The sequence below is a fragment of the Varanus komodoensis genome, unplaced genomic scaffold (assembly GCF_004798865.1).
Source record: "Varanus komodoensis strain SLA01 unplaced genomic scaffold, ASM479886v1 scaffold33, whole genome shotgun sequence".
In the NCBI taxonomy this organism is placed as follows: Eukaryota; Metazoa; Chordata; class Lepidosauria; order Squamata; family Varanidae; genus Varanus; species Varanus komodoensis.
In genome coordinates, this window is record NW_025335817.1 from 3,683,534 (window position 1) to 3,709,625 (window position 26,092).

General features: G+C 42.2%; 1 protein-coding gene across 5 annotated transcripts in view; it reads right to left on the bottom strand.

Moving 5' to 3' along the window:
- The window catches only part of TCF12 (transcription factor 12), a 127,357-nt gene that overhangs the window by 46,938 nt on the left and 54,327 nt on the right, over positions 1-26,092 (bottom strand). For all 5 annotated transcript variants that reach the window (XM_044439011.1, XM_044439009.1, XM_044439008.1 and 2 more), the window contains 3 exons: positions 20,808-20,872; positions 13,154-13,289; positions 12,210-12,262 (listed from right to left, as the gene is read on the bottom strand). In XM_044439011.1, coding sequence (XP_044294946.1) covers positions 12,210-12,262; positions 13,154-13,289; positions 20,808-20,872 — 254 coding nt within the window. The remainder of the gene's footprint in view (positions 1-12,209; positions 12,263-13,153; positions 13,290-20,807; positions 20,873-26,092) is intronic.

Genomic DNA, 26,092 nt, shown 5'->3' on the forward strand with positions numbered 1-26,092 from the left:
TAAAAAGCTTGCAAAGAAGTCAGTGATAAATCCTCAGCTAGTTAATCCTTTTGTTTTTAATTAAATTTAAAAGAGCACTTGCGGCAACAGAGACCTAACTTTGTGCACCTCTAGTCACACATCCATCTGGGTCTCTAAAGCCCTCTCCAACTTTCAGGAACACACCACATGCAGGCTGGAAATGTTGAATCACATGTGAGGAGGAGGAGGACCGAAATAGCTAATCACTGGCTAGTCTAAAAGGCATGAAGACCTTCCTCATTAGGTGCCTGCTAGAGTCCAAGTTCTTTTAACTAAGATGATATTGAGTGTCCCTTCAAAGAGCTAGCAGCAAGGAGAGAATATTGCATTTCATGTACTGTACTGCACAGTATACTGTAAACATATTTTAAGACAGGAAAACAGTCCAAATTCAAGTTAAAATTCAAAGTCTTCACTAGCTAGGCTAAAATTTTCTTGTCTGCTTCAGATATAAACTCCAGTTCATTTTTATGAAATACACACTTTTTACGCACAGCACTAATATCCCTGTTACTTACAAGCCTGTTTTCTTTTCTGCCTTCTCTGAATTATGCCTTTAAGAGCTTAATATTTCATTTTAATGTAAACTCCTTTAGAAGTCAGTTGTTCTGACTGCAGAATGGAGTTTTCTATTAATTCAACAAGCAATCTATTTTGTCTTAGTCTGGAGCAACACATTTCCAAGGAATCTTGCCAAATATTACGGTTTGGGAAGTGAGCAAGAATGAACCAGTAATAATGGGAAAGCTAAATAGAGGAAATAACTACCCTCTTACAAGTCTTAGTCAGCATCTCCAATTTACATTAAAAAGGTATTTATGTACCCACTGCTCTTAAAATGTTCTTTTGAAGAATTTAAAAGCATATCCACTTATATCAAATACATTTAAAAGGCTGGGGTGTCCTGCTTCCAGAAGAGAGGAAGTAAAAAAAAAGTAATACTTTAAAAGAACAACACTTTCTCAAAAAGACCAAATCCATTAAGCTACAGTGCAAAACTGTCACCAGAGTACAAATTGTTGCAATAAAACCATTCCAAAAACAAAAAATGCAATACTCAAGAAAGGCTTCTGTTAACAGTGTAATATTTACCACAGAAGTAAACAAAGAATGCACATTTTATTTGTATGAAATGTGAAATTTAGGCATGTGGTCTTTGACATCTACCTGTTGCTGTTCTGTGCTGTCAACTCATCTCCAACTTATGGCAACCCTATGAGTGAAAGCCCTCCAAAATGTCCTATCCATGATAGCCCTGCCTACCTGTTTTATATTCAAAGCTGTGGCCTCCTTTATGGAGCCAATACATCTCTGGTTTGGTCTTCCTAGCCTTCTTCTGCCTTCAGCTTTCCCTAGCATGATTACCTTCTCCAGGGAGTCTTGCCTTCTTATGATGTATTCAAGGTATGACAGCCTCAGTTTTATCATTTTTGTTTCTAGGGAAAACTCTGGCTTAATTAGATCCAGGACCCACTTATTCATCTTTCTGTTGGTCCAGCATATTTGCAAAAACATCTAACTGTATTTGTCTAAAGCTAACACAACATGTTCACCTGAACTGTGGTGTGAACAGCTAAACTTCAAAAGGGTCCCATTTAGAAAACCTGCTGTAACAGGATGAAATTAAGTTTCTGCATCACCACTGGTACACAGTGTAGCCACAGGAATGTCAGCAGGAGAGAAGCAATCTGGGTGTACTGCACCAATCCTGTATCTGTATCAGCTGCCTTTTCACTTCTGGGCTTCACAGAAAATGCTTGCATTCGCCTTCAAGACCCTTAAAAGCACTTAGCAGTAACCCCCACCCCCTCCATTGCCTGCCTTGCTAGGAGGCTACCTTGAATGGCTTCTATCCCAGCTGGTCACTCTAAGGACTACAACCTGAACCCGTTTTCTTCCTCCCTCTTGATCCTTCACTCCTTGTGTGTCTTGCCTTAAATTTAGAATGCGTGCTTGGCTGTCATACCACTTACCTTTGTAAACCACAGTGGGAGCCTTTTTGGCTGAAGGGTAAGGTTTAAATCTTTTCAGTAACTAATAATGAAGAATTTTATCCTGTTGTTTTGACATATTAACTGTCTGTATTTATTCACCACTTCTGTTACACTTCTAGGAATCAGGAGAAAATACATAAAATAATAAACACAAAATAATAAACAGACAGACATAAAAGGCCAGGATGCAACTGTCACGATAGGCTGTTAAATGTAAGCCTGACAAACAGCTCACGTCTCCTCTGTGCACCACTCGAGACTACAAGGATCCACTTTGGTCCCAAACATTCTCTAAGAAGGTTTGATTTATAATAATGCCATTCTTCAAACCTCTGAACTAATGCTTATACTTCAGCAGACAAGACACAATAATCTGTCTTCAGATCTTAACTCAGGCTTTGCCCAGGGCAAGCGACTGTTTCAGGATTAAGGTATTATGTAGAAGAATATACCTGATGTCAAAGGATGACAGAATATTTAAGACCAAATTGACTTGCAAAAGAAGGACAAATGTAGGAACTTCATGTGGAAATGAGAGCTCCTGCTTACAGAAGAACCTTCACAGGCAGGGTGTGCCCATGACCTATAGCTGACGCCATGGCTTTCTGCTGAGAAGTTTTACTGAGGCAACAGCTGCACTACGTTCTTTCTTTTCTTGAGAAGAAATATGACTGAATCAGCAACATCTAAAGCAACATGTCCATCTTTTCCTGGGCTGTATCAACAGCTACTCTTACAATCCAGCTCAATGGAATTAGCCAATCAAAGACCAGTCCCATGCTGGTATAACCTTGCCTTACTGCCCTTCTGATGCCTATCGGGAGAAGCTGCCAAACCTTGGCAAACCCTGGAGTTAACAATGGCAGCCATGAAACTATGTGCAGAGTCTCCTTGTTCCAGCAAGATGAGGGACAAACCAAACTGCCTACAGTAGGAAAGAAACCTTGCAATTTGCTTCCTTAAGTAGATGAGAAATGCATTTGGCACAAAGGTAAATAGTGCTGTAATAGCAGGGGATGAATACTAATATTTTCAAGTTGCCCCACCCTCCAAGAACAGGAGTTGATGGTATTTCTTTTTGTTAAGCAGGAAGGCCAACAAAAATATGCATTTCAGCTTGTCCTGTATTTCAGCTACTACATACAGATCACCTGCAGGATGCCACAAACCTTCCTTCACATTCACACTCAGAATATACATAACCCTGCAATAAGCCAGACCGGTTGTAACCAAGACACGTATCTGCCTTCTGTAGAACCTAGCATGGTCAGCACCCCTGCCACAGCTAAGCAAAAGCATTCCTTGCTAGAGCTGAGACCCAAACATCCAAGAAGAAAAACAGGTTCCAAAAGCCTCAGCTACAACCCTGCTTCCAAGTGACTGCATCCCACCTGACATAAGCCGAACGCCGATTCCCTGGTCAGCTCTAAATGAATGACCAGGAACACTTCTGTCTTATCTGGGCTGAGTTTCTACTTGTTAGCCCATATCCAACCTCACTGCCATTCTCCCAGCAATAAGGTGGTCCTAAAGGGAAGCCTGAAGCCATGATGTCCCAAGTCCCATCCTAGCACATCAGTGGCGTCAAAAGCCACCAACAGATGCAGCAGAGCAACAGGGGCGCGTTCCCTTTATCTGGCTCCAGGCTTGGCCTGTCAAAGGTGTTCCTGAGCCAAAACTGGGTTGAAGAGCCAGCACACATAAAGAGGCTGCCACTATACCATATAAAGATGGGGGACATATAAAATTCACACCTCGTTCAGCATTTTAAAACAGATTATGCTGCATCTCTCTGAATTTATGAGGTGTTCAAGACCACTCACTCCTTTTCAGTACTTGGACATGATGCACGTGAATTTAACAGACAAGATGCCGGAAACGCTTTTTGTGGGTTGTCATGTCAGTACATTTTTTCCACAATATAACATGGTTATTAAGTTATAAACTTGTCACGCTTGAGATGTCTAACTAAGAAATTCAGACAAGGCAGACTCTGGAAAGTTGCCTTGATTGTTTGTGTAAGAAAAGTTGCAACTCTAGCTACAGCAGTCATCCCAGACACTCCCAGTTTTCCAGAGGAAAGCAATAACCGACCATGGAGGAGACATAATCTTATCCCCGTCCTTTGAAAATTCCTGGAATAATATCAAAGACCACCTCTGTAGTAATAAAAGTGTTGCAACAGATGTTTCTTTAAATTAAATAGCTTTCAAGGTTTTCTGGAATTTTTGCACAACAGTCACCTAATATTCTCTTTCGTCCCATCCCTTCCTTCTCCTTAACCCATCTTCCAACAGTTGAAATCAAGTTGGTATAAAAAATAAGCTCACACATAATTTTTTTTATCAAACAATTACAAGGAAGAAGGAAAAGACAAGAGCATGGGTGCGAAAAAGGATTTTCTTTATTTTGCGTGTGGTGTCAGCCCACTGCTGCCAGCAGTTATTTCCATCTATGTACAGAAATTTGGGCCAAATTGTCTGGAACATGACTTCTTGCTAATTTAATGCAATAAATAACTTCATGAGCAATCAGTATCAGATGAAGGTCCATCCATGTTTGCTAAAGCACAAACTTTTGAAGAATTATTCATTTAGCAACTAAAACGGCTGCTGCTAATCATTATCTTCAGTCCATTTCGAGCTTCCTTACTTCAAGTATATATGCCTTTTCCTGTCAATTCCTACCTGAGACATGTTGAATCCTGTTTCGGACCCTTTTCAAAAGGGAATTAGTACCGAGAGCTTTGCCTGTGGCTGCTTACATTTCCAGCACTTGAAACAGGAGAGAATGCACAGGTGCTGGGAACAGTCTGTTCCAAAAGCAGATAGGGAGAAGTTTTTCTTCCTTTTTCATACTGCAAGAACCAATGGGATTATTCCATAAATGGAATGGTGGGAAAGTCAAGGAGACATAAAGGAAACTACTTGTTCACATGGTGCATTCCTATGGACTGCACTACAAAGCAGGACCACTTTAAAGGGGGACTGGAAAAATTGAGAGAGTATAAGGCTACCAGTGACAAACAGTAATGCTGACTATATTTTATCTCCAGTATCAGAGGGACCAAATTTCACCTTCTGGGTGGGAGGTGTGCACTCGTGCTCGTCTTCAGCCTGAGGGCTTCCTGTTGCGGCATTGGCTGGCCCCCCTTTACACTGCAAAGGGCTTTTCAGCTGTGTGCTCCAGTTTGTTTCTTAAGGAGCCTAAGCCTGGGGCTATAGATTTGCACTCTGAACTGTATAAAAGTATGTCCAATCTTTTGCACAACAGACTTCCTCTGTCAGTTGGAGAAGTTCTAGGGAAACTGATATGCTTAAAGCATCATGGCCAAAGCTCACTCCCACGTTAAGTTTAAACCAAAGGTATTGCCAAGCTCAAATTCCTCCCACAGTGCACGCAAGATGTTAAGTATGCCTTCCTTTGCCAGTACTTGGGATAGCTGTAGAATTCCCCTCTCATTTCAGCTTTTCAGTAACAATGCCAGTGGGTAATGTGCCTGCATATGAACTAAGCTGTTTTGTAGGCTTTCTCCGTGTTTGCCTAGTGACCAAGACTGCAAAGATGTAATGCATACAAAATGCAATGAGTGCTGAGCCGAGTGCTACCCAGCTTTATAATGGATATACAGTTTATGCCTCTATGTGGGCCCATACAGGAATGTCAAACTCTGTCTCTCCTTGCCAACACAGCGTAAAGGCCTGTTTAAAATACAACCACTGAGTTAGCATGTACCCAATATACCCTTGGGCATGCAGCATCAAAACATCAACACATACAGAGGATGAATAATAAATCTTAATATGTAAATGGAAAAAGGGGTCTAGTACTTTAGCCCTGAAAATGTTACTGGTTCTCTTATCCAGACCTTTAAAAGCAACCTGCATCAATTCCGGCTGACATGCAGCCCAAGGCATCAAAGTGAGGATGCAGTTTTGGCAATTTCCTGTAGATGGCTGTAGAATCTAATCATTCTCCCAAATAGCAAGCTTTTTAATCAGGAGAATATTCAGCAGAAATTAGCATGCAGCCAGTGTAAGGGAGCAGAAGGGTGCTGTCCTTTTGAAGGCGCGGCAATAGGCAAGGGCACCATGAAAACACCGGAAGCTCCAGCCAAGGTGCCTGTCATCGCACGGAGTGTGCAGACACACACCAAAGCGAAGGCTACTGGGAAGTGCAGCGACTGGCAGGCACTGGGGAGGCCATCCAGTGCATTTCCCCCTGCACATCCCAGAGTGGCCACGCCCAGATCCCGATCATCAGTCCCTACAACCCTCATGCCCCCCAGAAGCTCTTCTTTAACGGGCTGGCACCACAGTCTGACACGGGGATGCTAAGAAGTGTGGGGGGTACATCTTTGGTTTTTCAATGATGGTAGCACTGAAGCTGAAACCATTTAATGATCTGGGAGCTGGTGATTTGCCCATATGAATGTCCCCAAGTGTTTGCATCCTCACCTAAGGTCTGGTTGTCCCACTGAATGAAAGCCAGAAAGCAAGGCTTCTCTGCAGTGGCACCAGGTCTTTGCACCTCCCTCCCTGCGAAAACCAGCCAAGACTTAAATGGCTCTTCTTCCTAGGTACTACAGCAGAGGGGACTATGCCATGGGGAAGCTTTGAGTATGTGACATCAGCAGCTAGCAGGCTAACCCCGTCTTCATCCCACCCATATCTGTACAAAGCCTCCAGCTCTTGACTGACATGCAGGCACTCAGCAAGGCTGCAGAATGACATCGCCTTTGCTTCACCCCCCACATGGCCAGGAGGCTTGTAGATAGATAAACATCATCCTGAAGAAAGACCCACAAACAAATGACCATGGGCCCAGTCTTTCAGGAACTTAGAAGCTTAACAGGGCAGGTCTTTGGGAAGCAAAACACATCCTCCAGGTTTTGGTTAGACAAGGCAACTGAGGAAAAGAGAGCTTTCCAATTCCTATGCCCCTTTCCTGTGCAAATATGTGTTTGTACAAAGTATGCCAAGGAAAGATCTGACTGAGGAAACAAGAGCAGAGCAACAGAGAAGAAGTTAAAGCGAGATCTATTGTTTTCTCACATTGGTTGCCATATTTCTTTCCCTTAAACCCTCCAAGCATTTGACGGGCAGATAGAAAATGAGCAAGAGAGAGTGTGCGCTCAGATGTACCGGCTCTCTGGACATATGTATTTTCTGCTGTATATTTCAATGACATTCCTCTGACATCTTGCCTCAAGAATTCATTTTGCTCTTGAAGCACCAACATGGAAAGCTGCCAGGAAACAGTAATGCCTTGGATGATTGCTGCAGCGGCACAGTAATTTTGCACATGCTTTCTCCACTGAAAAAAAGCTAGTTTCTCCCCATGTTACAAAAGAAAAAAATATAAATGGCTACCTGATTATCAAACCCAGAAGAGTACAGTTACATTGGCCGGCCCAGAGCCTTGGGCCTATTCAAAAGCACTCTCAGGTGCTAGACAAGCAGGGAAGTTCTGACACCACCATGTTGGTTTCTGGCCAACCACTTGGATATTTTCTGGTTTGAATACTCTTCTGTACTACCTATGGACAGACCAACAGACTTGAATTCAATCCCGTGGCAAAGAATCTCCCTGAACTTCCTTCATTCCACAGAAACCATTGATCGTTGTCTATTCTAGCCAAACCTACATCCACTTTCAGAGCCAGCAAGTCCTTTGTACCGTTTTCTGAAACCTGTAATAGACCCTGAGTTGGAGCACGAGTCTCTTTACCTTTTTGCCTAGGAATTCCTCACTCTTGTCACTCTTTTAGCTCAGCTCTAAGATTACCCAGGGTTGATTTATTCCTAATGGTCCTTTGGTAGCATGATCCTCCACTCTACTCTTGCATTTTGTCTATGTTTCCAGTCTATTTCTTCCTCTGAAACACCTTGTTCCTCACTGGTCTAGAGAGATCCGTTTGCCACGTACACATAGAAAGGTTTAACTCCCCCCCCCCCAATAAAACATCCACTGCATTCAAAGCTGGGCTCCATACACAACGTGGCACAGTCCATGAGCACTTAACTTCCATTTCTGGTGCCATGAAGAGGATTGTGACCTCTGTGTCAGTTGTCAACTTTGAACTGCACTGCACTGGTCCAGCAAGGAGCCTAGGGCTTTGGGAAGCTGCTACCAGGAATCTGCAGTCACATGCAACTGCTCTGACCAACTTCTTAAAAATTCTATTTTTGAATAGCCTTCTGGTGGCTGTGTGGTAACAAACAAGTCTCAGGGAATCATGGATCCAGCTCTTTCTGGATATATGGGCCGTAAGACTAACTTCAGATAATTTGGCGTGCACAAGTACTTATGCAGCTTCTGGTGGAACTAAAAACAGGACGCCTACAGATAGCCAGGGCCCATACTATTTTTCCAGCTTTTTGTAAGCTACCAGGAAGTGAAGTCCTTTGCATTCATTTCACTTTGAAACAGGAAATTATAGCCTTGCTTTGTTATTCTGGTTTTAAAGATCCATTTCAGTCAGTGCCCAGACTGGATTAGGAACTGAGACTGCCACTGCCCTGAGGATGGGTGGCAGGACCTCCCTCAATCATCTTGGACAGCTGAACCAGCAATTCTATAAGGGTTCTTATTGGGGAGGGAAGGCCCCTGGGAACGGAGATGTGCAGGATGTCAATCCTACTTCTCTAGCAGGTTTCCAAAGGGGGGTCTGGGGACTTCTCCTAACCTGCATGCTCGACCTTGCAAAGTTCCTCAAGGGTACACTTTGAAGCCAGGGGCTGCGCTGTCCTCCTCTACTGGTGAAACTCAGCGCCATCTCTGCCCGTCTTCTGCTCCACTGACGATGTCCTCAAAGCTATCTCATTATGGGATGATACATGGATGTAACAGAAAGCTGAGAGGAAGGCTTGACACACAACAGGGGCATGACTGAGCACCGGGCAGAGTCAAGAGAAGTGAAAGCCACGTGCTGCTGCTTCAGGGTCTTGGCATATACAGCAAGGCCCAAAGAGTAACAAGGTAGTACTAAGCAGGAGGTAAGCTTATTTATTTATTTATATAAAATGTCTATCTTGCCTTTTTGCCTTTCAAAGAATTGAAGGTGGCTTACATAATTCCTCTCCACTCAATCTTATCCTCACAGCAACAGCCCTGTGTGGTAGGTTAGGCTGAGAGTCTGTGACTTATGCCATGCCCCACCACAAATATTCAATGTTAATAATGTTATTTACTGCCTTGGCCAAAGATCATAATAAAACAATAAACACAAATTTAAAACTACAGCATCAAACTACTTTAAAAAAAAGCATTCTATCAATAAAGTGTGATGTTGGGTCATAGTGTTTTAAAAGGGGCCAATATATATTTGCATTTCTAAAGGGTTCTATAGTCTATTGTCTTTCCTTCACTGCCCTTGTTCAGAATACTTTCATCATTGTACAAAAGAAACACACACAAGTTAGCATATGTATGGGTAAACACTAGCAACAGTATTTTCTCAAGTGTAATGCAAGATAGGAAAACACTTTTTTTCATAACATCCTTTATCTTGTTACAGGACCAGTGTCCATGGAGATTAATATGTAATTTAATTTTGGAGCACTCCATTTTAGTAATAAATGACACGTTACATGTTTTAGTCTGTCTCATTTTTCATTTTCTTAAGCCAAGCAGAAGACACCTGTAAAGCTTGCCTGCGTAATATATAAAAGGACAAAATATAGATGGGTGGTTTATTTTTGGCTTCAACTTGGAAAACAAAGAGGGGAGGGGAAGATTCCTGGGCTGGGGGATGTTGGCTTTTGCCCCTGAGTTTATCAGGCAGACATTCAGCACAGGTGCTTACACTAGTGAAAATGTGCTTCCAGGTAAGGCGCAGGTTCAAAACACAGCTGCCCTCTCGGCTGCTCAAAATAGATCTAACCTGCATATGGAAGAGGAAAAACAGCAAAAGTAGAAGCCTGGATCCAACTCTATTGTGGAACACAATGGAGAGCATAAACAAATCAGAGCACCAGTCCCACTTCAGAACTACTGCTGCCAAACAGAAAAAGGAGTCTCATTTTGCTTCTCCAGTTTTGCTCTTGCCTCTGCAGCAGCAGCCGATTCTATTCAGCCTGCACAGCTTTGAGTTATGACTCATCCAAGTGCACCTGCTCCATGTGTTAAGGATGCTGAATAAAAACCCAACACCTCCATTTACACAACAAAGAAGCATGTTCTCCCATCTCTCCCCCCTTCTTGTTTGCATTGAGAGGGAGGGAGGGACGGCTGGAGAATCCTGCCTTCATCAGATGCAGATTTTAACAGCAGATTCATTTATAAAACCATTTTCCTGCTTTAAGAAATAAGATACTTTTAATACCACAGAACAACGCCAAAGCATTTGATTATCATAGTTGCTAACAATTTTTCTACCAATCCCCTCCAACCCTTTTTCATCAAAACCTTTATCCTCCAAGGATAAATTTCTGAGCAAAAGGGACCAACAAACGTCTTCGCAATGCTGTGCTCCAGTCAGAAAATGCCTAATGAAAGCTTAAAAATCCACCAGGGCTACACAATGAACATCTGACTTGGTGATTTATGCATATTAATAACTTCAGTCCTATTGAGACAAGCTGAGCTGTACATGTCCTACGAATCTTAATGTCTTCAGCTCCACTGGGATTATTACTGATGTAAATTTCTACAATTCTTAGCTATTAATCTCTGTCTGTCCTCCTGTTCAGCAACATAATGACTAATTAAACATCAAAATACATGAACAGGAGATAGTTCCTGGGCCACCTCTCTTCCCATGAGAAAAATTCAGATGATAGGGACAAGCAGGTAAAAGTCTGTGAACATTCTACAAATCACCGCAATCAGATCTAAAAATACACAGCAAAGGTGTAACCTCAAAGACCAGCAGCATACCACTCATGCCCATTCTGAAGGCCACATTTACACTTTTGTTAACTTGAGAAGTGCAGGTGTCTTAGCAGGTCTTTCTCCCCCCCCCACCCCCGCACATCCCTCTGGCGATCTCCAGACATGCTGGAAGGCATACTTGATGTGCTCCCTGGGAATGAGAGAGGGTGTAGTCCAACACATGGGAAGGACATCAGGTTGGGGAAAACTACACTAAGTTAACCACAGCAGTGTGTGTGTGTTGCTGCTGCTGCTTTAATTGTTACGCTGCATTTGTATCTGCCTTTCTTCCTCTAACAAGGAATGCGAGGCAGCTTTCAAGGTTCTGCTCCTCTCCTTTTTATCCTCGCAACAAGCACCCTGTGAGGCGGGTGAGGCTGAGAGTCTGTGACTAGCCAAAAGAGGATATGAGCCCATGGCTGAGTGGGGACTAGGGCCCAGATGTCCCAAATCCTAATCCAGCACTCTTGACCGTCATGCAGCTCCGTTACCATTTTAATTTTGCATCTTTTTTATATGCGTTATTTTAACGGCTTTCTACTCTCCACAGCCTAGAGAGCCTGTACTTTCTTAGCATGAGCAAAAGTTTCCCTGAAGCCCACTGAGCATCCCTACTTTTCACTCTGGACCTGAACCTGGTGGATACGCCCCACCTTTTTCTTCTGCATGTGCAGCACCACAGTCTGCATCCCCGCTGCAGTTGCTGCCCTCCTCTTCTGTTTTCCCACAAAGCCTACTTTGTCTCTCTGCACCATCTATCAAACCTTCCTTCTTGTTTTTGCCTTCGCCTTCACAGGTTTCCATGCATCCGCCTTTTCCAGCTCCCCATTTCTCATCACTTTTCTCACGTAATCTCTCTCTTACTGTCTCTCTACCTCCTCCTCCATGTCTCCGGCAGCAGCAACAACAAACAAAGCGTTCCCTCTCCTGGCAATTCACATAGCAAAGAACACTTGGTAAAGTGGGCTCTGCAAAAGGCTGGAGCAGGTGCCTCCAGTTCAACTGTGCTCACCTCCAGAAAGAGAAGGAGCAGTGCAGACGGTGATGCAGGCCTCCTTCCACTGGAATCCCCATTTCTGACAGGGGGTGGGGGTGAGGAATGGAAACAAAGGGTACTTCAAATAGTCACAGAGATGGCCACAGCGGACTGCTAAGCTTTCTGAGGTGCAAACCTGAGTCAGGCATTAGAGGTCGCTACTGATCAGCTAGGCTTTTCCAACACAATATATGAAAGTTAATAACCAACAGCTACTAGACAGACTGTATATGAAGAAGCACTTCCATTTTGCTTTACTAAAAGTTTTACAAAACAATACTTACAGAAGAAGGCAAGCCAGGGGGTACCTTCCTTATTTTCTTTGTCTGCAGTGAATCTGCACAGAAAAGACACATTTTATCCAGTGGTGGCATTAGTGACATTAATAGGAATAAGTATCAATGCTAAGGATGTGCCAAGCACTGCAAATATACTTTAGATTCTCAGGATGGTAGAAAGTGTTATAACAAAACTTTTGCCCAACTATTTCTACATCAAGGCATATCAGCATGGTAAAGAATACTCCCTATTAAAATACCCTTAAGATTCATAAATCAGCGCATATATTATTTTTTATTATGATGAAATTTGTATGTGGTCTGATTCAGCAGCCTGGTCCAACAAACTCCGCCAAAAGGATTCACCAAAGGAAATGTGACGTCTGAAATGCACCACGGCACAAGCAGTGCTTCACAAAAGGGGGAAAGGCTCCTCTATGCTGCTTGTTACTGGAACGGTCATATTGACTGTGTGAACAACCATTGCCAAAAAAGTTTTATTACATCAAACAGAAACAAAAATAAAGAATGGGAGGTTCATGCAATATTAGTTTTGGTTCTCATTTGGGTCTTTGGATCGGTGTCCTGGCGAAGAATTGTTTCTCCTTCATGTATTACTTGAGGGATTCTCAGTAAACATGTTATCTAGTTCTGTTCTCAGGTATACTCAACGCTTAAACAGTTTGCACTGTGACAGAATTCAGCAGAGTACATAAGGTACCTTGTCTGCTGTCCACCTCTCCTGTTCCCTTCATTGTCAAACTTTCATATGAGCCCAAGCCTCAGAAATTAAGCATAAGATGAATCCATGGATAAATGACCTCTACTATTAGGCACAGTTCTTGAGGAAAATATCTTGAGGTAGAGATGAAAAAGAATACGACTGAAATGTATAAAAACATGGGATATGCGAAAAGCAGCAACAGTGTCGATGCCACCTGGGCACTTACCAAGAGAAGACGACTCATGAAGTGCTCTTCGGCGTGGATTTGTTGTAGAAAATGGATAATATGGTGTACCAGCTTTTCCTGAGGACGACACTGCACCTGGACTTCCAAGTCCAATATCTGACCGAAGCAGAGCAGACTGTAAAATCAACAGAATAGTATCCTTTAGGCTGCAATTTAATTAATGCTTACCCATTGAATTCCATGGGACTTACTTCCCAGTAGTTATGTGTAGGATTGCACTATTAGAGTTTTAAAGCTTCTCTTTCTCTTTGCCCAAGCTAAGTCCCAAAGAGCATGGATTATAAATAATCAGTGGCTGGTACTTAAAGTTACAGCCATGCAATTAACTTCAATCCCAGGTTACTAAAGGAACACTGGTTTTACAAAATGGATTACTTAACAATTAGTGTGATAACCATTAGCAGTAAAGCCAGACAGATTTTCAGCTTAGTTTTCCAGAAGACAACACAAGTTTCAAGTATGTGTTCGCTTTCATTGTTAAAAGCATACCAACAAACACAGCATATGAATGAAGCAAATAAAGAACGTAATCAGTGAGACATAAATTGGGGAAAGTTCACAGAGCAGTGCCAGAAGAGGCCTGTGCCTCCCCATAAGTAAACCCCATTCCATCTAATTGGGGTAGAACAGAAAGTTGGGCTTCCTGTGAAGCATTCCTCTAGTCAGTAGCGTGGGGAGCAGAGAGCAGAGAGCTACCTCCTTTTCGAACAGACAGGGTCAAATCCAGGGAAAAAAAGGCACCTAGGACTTGACTTCAACATGCAGCTTGCGATGGCATTAATGACCTCTAACAGGAAGAAACAACAGTTATGAAAAAATAGAGGAGCAGAGAAGTCAGATTCCAGGGTGCCCTTAACTACTGGAGGCCTATCCACCCTCCACAAACTGTTGAATTTACAGCTGCACAGAGTGTGCTTTCCAATCCTGCCCTGCTGTTTTGGGCCCTGTCTTCTTCTGGATGACCTAACCCTTTGCCATCTGCCCTACTCCCTTGCTCACTAAAAACACATGGTGATGGGAAAGGCTCCTGGCTTGAGACTGTGACTAATCATAGCAGGTCATCTGAATGATGGATGGACCAACAATCCAACTCAGTAGAAGGCACCTTCGTGTGGTCACATGTATTCAATACAAGTATCTCACTTCATATCAAGGCAGAATCCAGAGTGCTAAACAATAAAAAGCTAAAGTACTGTTCAAAAGTGCTGAACTGGAAATATGGCTTAATGATCCAGAGAATTCTCAGATACAGAGGCTTCCTTGTGACCATGGAGTACAGTTCTGTTAGTTTTTACAAGATAATCACAGTTCAGAGGCAGTGCCAGATATGGAAGGTCCATGGGACAAAAAATACAAAAAAGAGTATTTGAATATACTAATTTACATATATGCTATAAATGTTGTGTATGTGTATCTTTGTTTATTATTGAATTTATACTCTGCTTAATCAATAGTCCAGCAGGGCTCTCTGAGCTATTTAAGGTAGCCTGTCTCCTAAAGACTCCCCCCACACTGCCCCATTTGTGGAAAGGAGTATGGATAGAGGAGCGAAAGCAAGGGTGGAATTCAATCACAGACACAAATCCTGGTATAGAAATCTATCCCTTTTACTAATGTGATAAGTGGAACCCATTAGCAATCAATAATTATGTCTGTGTAGTGATGGAAAGTAAATCACCCATGACTAGTCAACTGCAGCCCTTCAACTGGCCAGTTTGCCTGGAAGACGCTTTTGTTCGATGGGCAAAACAGCTCATCTAGTGAAATTCAGGGTGCAAGGGCAGGGAGAAAAGATCGCCTTGCCCACTCCCCCATCATGCGGTTCGGGAGTTGATCATCACCATGCGAGGCCAGTGCCCTTGCACAGCACCAAGGCAGCTTCCTAGGCTCCTAATGGAGACTGGCACGTTGCGCTAGTTTAAAAGGGATCTCTGAACATCTCAGTTATTCATTTATATTGCTGACTCCTGAAAAGTTCTACCCAAGTTTATTTGAACTGTTACCATTTGCCAAAATAAAATCAATACAGACGTAATTAACTCATCACATTGATTTTCCTGCCCAGCAGAACCAACAGAAAAGCAATATTAAGATCTATCCTGTCCTGAGGGTATCAGATGGAGACAGAATACTCTCATCCCGAGGGTGATAATGACAGAAGAAAAGCTTTGCATTATCAATGTGATGGTCACTCTTGACCAACTAAGTGCATGACGTCCCTTCACAAATATCAGCCTACCAGCATAATATGCATAGACTGAACTGAAGTCTTCTAGGATGCTGAAACCTCATCTGCTAAACCTACATCCAATTACTAAAAGAGAATCAATGGCGAGTTATCCTTCTGCCATACTGGCCAATGCTGCCTGGATTATGGTCCTCACTAATAAACGCACACTGCTTACGCTAACTCAACCGGAATGACATGGGACAAAATATACTGTCCTAGCTGATCCATAAAGAACTTGCAGCAGCAAATCAAAGAAAGAAGTCAGTGACCACAGAATTAATGCACTCTTTACACTGCTTGGGACCACAATACTTGACGGAGCACCTCTCCCAACTGCAACCTATCTGGATGCTCTGTACACCTCTGGCCTTACTTCAGGTGCCAACTCAGCAGAGGTTTAGAGGACAGCAACACAGGAGAGGGCTTCCTCTGTGGTGGCTCCCTATTTATGGAAGGACTTCCCTGCTGCAGCCCAAGTGGAACCAACCTTGTCATCTTTTTAGCACCAGTTTAAGATGGCTTTTTATGAAGAGGCTTTTAAAGATATACTGGAACATCCAGGGGCTTTTAGGGATCACCATTCTAGGTGTTTTACTTTTAGGAGGTTATTCTATACTGTATGTTTTAGTTGTTTTTAATTTTTTGTGTTTTATGAATAAGACTGAATGGCACTTGTACTGTACTGTACTATACTGTATTGTATTGTTTTTATGTACCGCTGTAAACCACCCAGAAAGCTTTGACTATTAGGTGGTACAGAAATGAAATTCTTTATCACCACCACCACCACCATGTAGGATCAGAGAATACTTGAAATTCCCAGGCACAGCTTTCATTGTCGTAAGACATCTGTTCAATTAAAAAGACAGCTCAACCCAGTTTGTTGACTAAAGACCCAGTTTGCACAACACACAAACCCACAGTGGCGTATAGTCAGCCACAAGAAGTCTGAGTGACTCTCTTACTGGGACATGGACCATACTAGGTCAAGTACACTGCCCGCCATTGGGGTGTTAAACAGCCCCCTTCAATGTCACTTTTCCATGCTGGCCTTGGTGAGGTGTAGAGAAGGACTGACTGTGCAGGACCATAATGTTTCTGCCTGCCTTTTGCATAATGCAAGTGTTTCCATTCACTGAGCTGCACTGGAGAGAGAGGCTGCTCTTTCTAAGCAAGGGGTGGAATGTGTTTCTGGGGGGGGGGGGGGGGGCACTTAATGGGTTGCTAGTGACAAAGGATATAGAGTACCTTTTAATTTAAAAAACAGATTGGTTCTGCTTTAAAATGTGACTTGAATAAGACATTTGGCATTAAAATTTACACTGCCCAGACAGACTATTGGATTCGGCTTTATAAATCAAATAAAATCAAATAAATACATAAATAAGTCCAACTACAAGTGAGCCTCTTGACAAAAGCCCCTTGCGGCTCCTGCCAAGTGGCTAGCAGGTGACCATCAGTGTCAGCCTACCCTACAGTGCCCAAGGGACACCTGGGGGCAGCCGGCAAAGGGGTCCTGCTATACTTAACTAACTCCGCAGCAATCTCTGATTTAAGCATGTTTTTATTAAGAGGAGTATTTCAATGGAGGAGAGAGGAGGCCTAGGCAAATCTGAGAACTGCAAATGTGATCTGACCAAAAGCAGTTAGGATAGAGAGGTTAAATAAAAGTATACCATCTCTTGCTGGGAGGCAAGGTGTGCCAAGCATTGACTGAACTGTTTAGCCATGGAGATTTTTAGTGCAGATCTCAGCTGATTCTGTCCTCCTGGGAACAGTTTCCCTCTCGCCAGTGATAGATCTAAAATCTCACTCAAGTCCCCACCCACAATCAAATAATAATGAGCAATATCAACCTATTTACTGCAACATTCATGAAACTGCAGAACTCATCATTAGGCCCATACACTTTAATCATGACTAACTTACCAATACTTTTCCTAACCAAAATCAAAAAATGGCTATCAGAATCAACAGCCACTTGTGGAACTAAAAAGCTGCATATGGATTAAGTGAGGACTCCTTTAAACTACACTGAAATACCTGTTACTGTGACCCAATTCCTTCTGAAAGAATGCTTGTTCACTGCCATCAAGTGGACAAGCATTTCTGGTAAAGTGATTTCCAGTAAAGGAAATCAAGTGATTTCTGGTAAAGGCCACATTTGCATTAAGCACTTTTAATCTGGGGAGGACTCTCTCCCGTTTTTCAGTGCAATTTTTCTGTTTACAAGTATGCACTTGTGAGAAACAGAAAAATAAAAATTTTAGCAATAAATATACTCCCACCCACCCCAGTAGCTCTGTCCTAGTCAGTTGCCTTTTTTGGAGTCTAGAGACAAAGGGAATCACTGAAATGGAAGGGGGGACAGACTGACAGGTGCCAACTCAATTTAGGGAGAGGATGAAGTTGACACATACAAGTTCACTTGCTCCCACTGCCTGACAGCTATCCCCTTTCAGAGCAATTGTTTTGTTGACCACTATCCCTGCCAGAGCTTCAGAAATATGCAAAATAATTCTTAATTTCCCCCGACCATCACAAGTACACAATGTGCAGATTCACCAGCTCACTATGTACAGTCTATGGCAGTAGGCGCCCCTTGTCAGTCTGTTTGCAAATTGCCTACTCCACTGTTTGCTTTCAGAGTTTGCTGAAAGTGGAAGTGCTGAAGTAAGACAGGTGGTTACAAGGAAACTGACAGGGTGAATATGCTAATGAAGATGGTACATATTACATATTAGACAGGTAAACCTGTGCACTTGTAAAGAACTGTGGTAGAAAAAAATTACGAACATATTTACATACTTCTGAAGTACCAACATTTTTTTTTATAAAGTGCCAAACATTCAGCACCTTCCCATGCATCATTCTGTCCCAGGGGAGAAGCAGGCATCCTTGTTGAGCGAAGGTTAGAGGCAGCACTCATGAGATTGCGAAGAACGGCCAGTTTTTTCACCACTGTTGTCAGGCTTTTGGGAGCAGCTTGGGAAAAACATCAGGCCAGGTTTGCTTGTTGCAACAGGCTGACTGAGAACAGACCATACTCTCAGAATGGCTTGTGCATGGTTAACAAGCTGCACTGAATTGTTTGCACCAGGCTCAAGCATCATGGCAAGTGATGCTGACACTAAAAAACCACGGTGACTTATTGTGTTGCACAAATCTAGTCAGCATGTCTAGGGAGAGCCTGCCAAATCGTCTGGAGCACAGATGATAGTGGTGATGACAACAATGATTTAGATTTTTAGCCTGCTTTTCAGTGTAAAAACTCTCAAAGCAGATTATAGTGTCTATTAAAAAGTAAGCCATAAAAATACACAAATCATTCAAAGAGTAAGGCAGCAATGAGGGACTGCATACATGCAGGTGTTTGTCTCCTTAGTTATACTTGACTGAAGTCACTGGCATCAGTTAATGAACAATGCAGATTTTTGCTTCCCTCCACATTGTTGTAACTGCTTCAAAGGGTGTTCATCACATGTTTGGCATATGGAAGGTCCTCAGTTAAACTACAAAATGTGCTTCCGTAAAATGAAGTGATGCCCACCAACTTGGATGGCTTTTAAAGGATGAGAAAAAATCATGGCCAATGATGGCTCCCCGTATGGTTCTGTGCCAGCTCCAGTGTCAGCAGGATGCCTATGCGCTTCAGCTGTAGGGGAATTCAAGTGGGAGGGCATTGCTGCACTCAGGACCTTCTGGGAAGCTTCCACACTGGGGCATCTGGCTGGCCACTGGGAGAACAGAAAGTTAGGATACTAAGCTGAAATTATATGCCGAAAGGAAAGTCTCTGTCAGCTTCCATAAGGAAGTGTAATGACGATGGGCTTCATCAGCATGTACTGGCAGGGTCATTTTGACAATCTTTACAAATATGGGGTGGGGGAGAAATTCCCACCGAAGCTCTTCCTGACTGCAGGCTCCATGCAGGTGCAAAGGCCACATGTGTGATGTCCAGAGACCATGAGTGGTTGCTATCTGGTGTTTTTTTGGGTAGACACACCACTTCCCAGTCATAGCTACACTAAAATCCTGGCTTCCTGAATCGTTTTAATGGAGCAGCAATCACTTCCAAGGGAAGACATTTGACAAACAGCTTTAAAAGGAACCAAGAAATTCCTCCTCTAGACAGTGTATATGTCAATGACCACTTCTTATTCACTGACTAAAAATGGTGAAAGGTAGGAGCAGGTGCGTTTCTACAAACTAAGTAAGTAGAATGATAGCTGCACATTTTGCTTTGCGCCTCAGGTTGCACCAAGAGATTTCTGTTTTTAAGTGGAAGTGCTGATCTGGAGATTAGGGGTATCTGGTGGTCCCCTCATCGACCACCCTGCAGATGCCTCATTGGAATCTGCAGTTTCTAGAACCAGCCACAACGGGGAGCCAATTGGACTGCCACAAAAATAAACACATCTCAGAACAAGAGGGGGTTTAGATTCAGATACTGAACAACGACCACACAAAATGCTTGCAACCAACTAACGAAGAAAGTTGGGTAAAAAGGGAAGCTACTGAGTAAATCAAAGCCTGTTTGGGGTTGTGCACTCACATTCAAGGATATCTGCATATGCCTCCATACAGCATCTGGCTTTGGGCACGTGGATGGTAAACTCTCAGTCACATACTGGGGCTCTTGCAGAATTGCACCGTATGTTCAAAAGGGCTAGGGAAAATGCCACTTAACTCACAACAGAGTCAGGTATCGGCCAGTTAAGTCTGCATCCCCACTCGATAACCATGAATTAATGATGCATGAAGGTGGCCAATGTGCCTTTGAGGGCACAAGCACCCTACTCCCAGCCAATTGGGTGAGTGTGGCTGCTGCATCTGGCTGGGCCACAACCTGGAAAGTTGCTGCCCAATATATATTTTTTGAAAAACCTTTAGGAGGAATCTAGGCACATATTAAAATCAAATATCCATCCGAAAGTATTTATTGATACTTTACCATTATGTGAACAATTATCCGCAGAAAGTTTTTAGAATTGACTTTTGGATTAACCAAACCATGATGAGTTGCATTCGAGTTTTCTCCCACCACACCTAAGAGCAGCTCAACCTTGGTGCCATCTCCCTGTAATCCCTGTAAGGTTTCCATGTTCTAAATATCATCCTCAGACTCTTTTTGCATTACATAGTATTCAACAGTGGCAAATACTAAGGTTTACATCCCATCCCTAGTTATATCTAAAAGCTGGGAAATGATGTTTTATTCATTTTCTGTGGTTTACAGGGAAAGTGACAGCAAATGCTAATTTTCCCATGTTTGCCTCTACTTATCTCTGTGTTAGGCTTGTTAGAAATATAGTACTAACATTTGTGTGTGCCACACCTCTAAGGAAAAGTCTCTTCAGTCCCTTGTGGTTTTTGTCCCCAAAACTAGATTTAAATGTTTACCTGACAGCCTGAAAGTCCTGGATCTCGACCAAACAATGGAAATGGACTTCTTTCTGATGTCTTCCCTATAAAATAAATTTTAAATTTTAAAAAATGAAAATGTATCTACTCAACAGAAATGTTAAGAACTTAATAACTAGAGATCTTAAAGATAGAACAAGATACTATAAAAAGTATATAAAAGCAAATTAGTCCAGATGTTTGATATTTAAAACAGTTCACATTTTAAGAGAAACAGAAACTACACATATTGGTTACTTACTTTGTTAAAGTAAAAATAAAAAACCTCAAAAGGGTTTTTAACATGTTTGATCCCTGTGCAATGAAACAGTACAGGCTTCTGATGTCTTATAAGATCATTTTTGCTGTTTCAATTATCAAGTAAATCTTGTTTAAAATCATATTTCACTATCACTTGCTTGGGAGACTGAAACAGCTTTGTTGAAAAGCAAAAGAAAAGTTAAAAATTTTCTGCTCAAGCAGTCTGCTCCTAACAACATCAGAGGCCAAGCAAATAAAATACCTAACATGCAAAATTGTTTGAAACAGCATGAATCATGCTGCTCACGTTAAGTAGACTCAGCATTTTCTTTCTTGTAAATAAGAAACCTTATACCAAACAATATACAACTTTGACTAAAGTGTGCAATATTCCAGGCAGGTTTTAAGACAAATATTTGAACAAGAGTACATTACAAAGTCTGGGAAAATTACTTTGACAGAGGAGAACCTGACACTTGCATCTCTCAAATGCTGAAGTACACCTTCTCCACATACATTTACGAAAAGTACTGTCCTCTACAGATTGCCATGGTTGTACAGTCCACTGGCTCAGAGCATTCACAACTATACACATTATCCTACTTTGCGAGTGTGCATGGCAATGCAAATGATGTTTTAAAATCCCCTCTGTAAACAGGGACTGAATTTGTTCAGGTGTCCCAAACAGATCACTGCTAGCCTCATGCCTCAGAATAATGGCCTCTTAAGAGACTAATATTCTGTGTTTCCATAACCAACATGGCAATGCAGTTCAGGCTTCTGCTTTAAAATGCAGGCTAGTAATTTTGTGTGCTTATATATAATGCTACTTCTATCACTTGATTTTCTACTCAGAACAGTCTCATCTGGCTGTGAAACAAGCCACCAACCTGAGCTCCATTTCAGAAAAAGCCACAGTAGTCACATGCCCTTTGTCACCAGCTACCAGAGGAAGGATGTGTTGGGGAAACAAGTACGGGGAAGACAGATGGCAATTTTAATCCACTGCCATTACATTTACTATTTTGCAGTGATGTGATTTTATTGTATCATTTGATCACAGGTTGCTACCTTAGGTGTTTGAAACATAAAAGGGGGGATACATACCCAGACAAAAACCAATAAGCAGGATTGCCAAAAAAAAAAAAAAAAAAAGTTACCAAGTGGAGAGCTCCTTGTTCAGGACCCCAGTCACTCACTCCCCCTCCCCCATCTCCCGCTTCCCCTCCCCACCCGCAGCCAGTCTGCCCCTCTGGGATTATTTTCTAAAGATGGGGTGTGCATCATACTGCAGGGTTTTCCCAGCCTGATACTTCTCCCTTGTGGAGGTGGTGCTACTTTAGCTATTTATGGGCTGGTTCTTGGGGAACTGATACCACTATTTAGTGGATGATAATCACCCATGTACATCTGATTAAGATAATTTCAAAATGTGGGGTCTCGTATAGCTTTCCAGTTTTAGCATCTTCAGGTCAGCAGTACCAAACGCAGTACATCACCTGGCATTAAACTTTATGGAGGAAGCTTCTAACTTGATGCTTTCACTCGGAGCCCTACACTGAGCAGGGGGCTGGACCCACCTGCCTTATTGGACCCTTCTAATTCTATGTGTGTTTCATTCTATGGAAAGGGCTTCTGCCACTTTGCAAGTAAAGACAACATGCTGTATCTCCATGAGAAATTCCTGAAAGAGATCAAAAGGACCCCAAGTCTCGCTTGGAAATTGATGCAAGCCCTTTTCTCTCAACAGAGAAATTAATCATGGTTGAGTTACACAATCCAGTTCCACAAGTTCAGCTTCTGAATACTAAGGACCTACTCAATTGCAGTTAATCACTTTATTTGATTTGATTCAATTTATTACATTTGTATTATTTAGTATTTTTCTACCTTCTAAGATGGCTTGAGGAAATCTATGCCTCTCCATCCTGCCCTTCTAACAATAAAAGTATGCCTCAGTTCCCGCCACCATCCATGCCACTTGATAGACTGAAAATACCTCTAATGAACTAGAAAAACTTCCGATTTTGCATGTCACCCTTATCTGACAGCATTCGGGCATCAGATGTAAGCAGCCTGCTTCTATTTTTGCCATCCTGGTCAACTGGTGCCACTTGCACACCAGGTTTCCTCACTGGCCCCTCCATTAATACATATTAATACATTCATACTACTATGTTTTGAAAGAGAGCACGCAGACTAGCAGGAGCTGTGTAAATATTTGTTGAAGACGCATTCAAAGCTACTGCACAGGCAGTGACGCAAGGGTCAGTGTCAGGAGGCAAACCAGGGGGCACCTTTGTTCTAGATGTGCAGCCCAGTTCTTCAAAGCTGCATATTTCGGTACTGCACAGTGCTGGGAACATTGTCACACTGCCGACATTGAGCATGCCCCTGAGAGCACAGCGACCTTGGCCTTGTCCAGTGTGCAATGGGCAAGATTCATTCCTTCCCAACATGCCCTGCTGGCATGAATGAGAGCCCCCTGCACTGTCTAGTAAACTACTGTGTTATTGATTGTACAATCTTTTAAATTCAATGGAAATTCAAATAACAGAAAGTTGGTATGCTCTTTCTTGGACATCTGCACACTTCCCCAAATAAAATGGAAGGGATTGTAAGTAGAATTCAAGAATTATAAAAGACAATTGTTGATTGCAAAGCCAATATAGAGCAGAAGTTTCTATTCAACTTTAGAGAGCTTAACAGCTCCAGAAGAAGAAAGCAATATAAAGACACGTTCCATGCACTACCTACTCCTTCCATTTCTGGCCAGGGCGGCTTATTTTATATTGTATTTTTGTATTTTTAATTTAATGTTTATATTTATTGTAATTTATATTATAATTACTTTTAATTTATTGTTGTAAGCCGCCCCAAGGCTTCGGCGAATGGGGTGGCATAAAAATGTTTAAATAAATAAATAAATAAATAAATAAAGCATGTTGCATGAACAAAGGTATAGGAGAATCTTTTGCAAATCTCGATTATTGAAAGACTCATTAAGTTCTATGGCAACCTTATATTTAAATCCCGCCTGACAGCCACAAGGGAAAAGGGATTCTATCCAATTAAGTGAGCAGTGGCAGATCAGCTCATTCCCCCTCTGTGTGGTGGGGACACAGACACCAAGTGTGGTGCAAGATGAAGAAAAGCCCTCCTGTAAGACTCGCGTGGAGATGCAGTGGGCTCCTGGATGGGGGACAGAGCTCTTGATCATTCCTTCAACAAGCTAGTAAACATCTTTGCAAGATTGTTCTGTGTGGCAAGATCAACAGGCCCATATCAGAAGATTTGGGGAATCTACTCACTCTTAAAAAGAACCTTGAACAATCAGGAACATCTTTATTCCCACTTGATCCCTAAACAGACTTCTGGGAACCAAGTCCAAATCCATTGATTAATCATTACTATGTAGTTTGCTATTAATTGTGAATTCCATGGATAAACAGGACGAACCAAATGTTTCTGCTCTGTAGCAAGCTCTTTAGTATGTGCTTATTGCTGGACAGGTCCTTCCTCCTAATGGAAAATGACAGAGAATATCAGGATCCTCTTACCTCAGTCATACCAATCGTTTGCTAGGAGTCTTAGTTTCCTCCATCTAGCTGCATGCTTCCAGACAGTGCCTTGGTTAATACAGCTACTCAGTGTTATAGTTTCCTTACAGACAGTTCAAGGGCCAAACTGTCCAAATCCAACTGAGACTAAATAAGGAGGGGATCAGAGTTCACTAAAGACATGTAAAATGAAGAAGAGACTTTGCTTTGGTGATTTTGTGCTTTTTGACAGCTATTAATGTCAGTCTTCTGTTGCAGAGTATAGCAGTTCAATCTGATAGAGAACCAGAAAAATAGAAAATCTGCACTAGATCGCCTCTTCTAAAAGAGAACACAGCTGGGGACTTTGTCCAGGACTGCAACTGAAATGGGCCACTGAGAAACAAGACAGAGATAGCAACATCCTCAGGGTAAACACAAGGTTTGAAAAAGTATCCAAAAAGTATTCAGGAAAAAACCAGCCAAACAAGGACTGAGGGAGCCCAATGACCACCAAATACTGACTCTTGGAGGCAAGAAGCAGGAAAGCAGGTGGTATAGAACTAAGTTTCTGGTGAAAGGGCTGGCTTCCTAGAACCCTGAAGAGAAGCAATCCACATGATAACATTTGCAAATCCCTTGCCCTCTCCTAGATCTCTCTTTTCAGGCCTGTTTCCTGCTCCTGGGCTCTTTTGTTGTGTAAGCAGGGAGAGAGAATTCATTTCAATTTCCCTGAGGTGTATGAGATGCTGAAAAACCACAGACTGCTTGTGGTACGGTTCGAGGAAAAAATGAAGGCTGTTTTTTGACAAGGCTTTTAATGTACAATTGCACTGCTTCATTCACAGAAACTTACAGGGGTCTAGATGATGTTGTTATCCACTTGTAACTTCCCTGTGTCTTTCTATCACATTTTCTTACCATAGAATATTAATAAAAATAAAGGATGGAATAGCTCTGCAATGCCTTTCAGAGTTAATGCCAGGCCTGGAAGCAGACCCACCAAAAGACAACGGGTGTGGTGACTTTACATTTCCTTAATCCTGGCAGTTTAAAATTTGAACAGCCTCATTTTTCTAGTCAGCATACTGAGAATGCTATGCATACAAAACTCACACTAGTACTATCGGGTAAGACAATAAAAGCCAAGTGACTCTTATTATAGCAATGCCATTCCTTTGTTTTTATTTCTGCTTAATGTTGCAGCTTAAAAACAACTGCTCCTTCTCCAATGGATAAATATTTCAAAAGATTTGTTGTGCTGTTTACATTTCCAGGCTTTTGTTAATGGGCACCCTTCCCTTGGGCAAAAGATAAGCAAATATCCTGTCTTCTCATTGGGCCTATTATCATTTTAATTGTGTTCTCATCCCAGGTGGTCTTGTTCCTGGATGGCTGCAGTTTATAAGCAGTTACTAAATATATGCAGAATGTTAACTCATAACTAAGGTATAATTATTTTTCACAGCTTAATAAAAATAATTA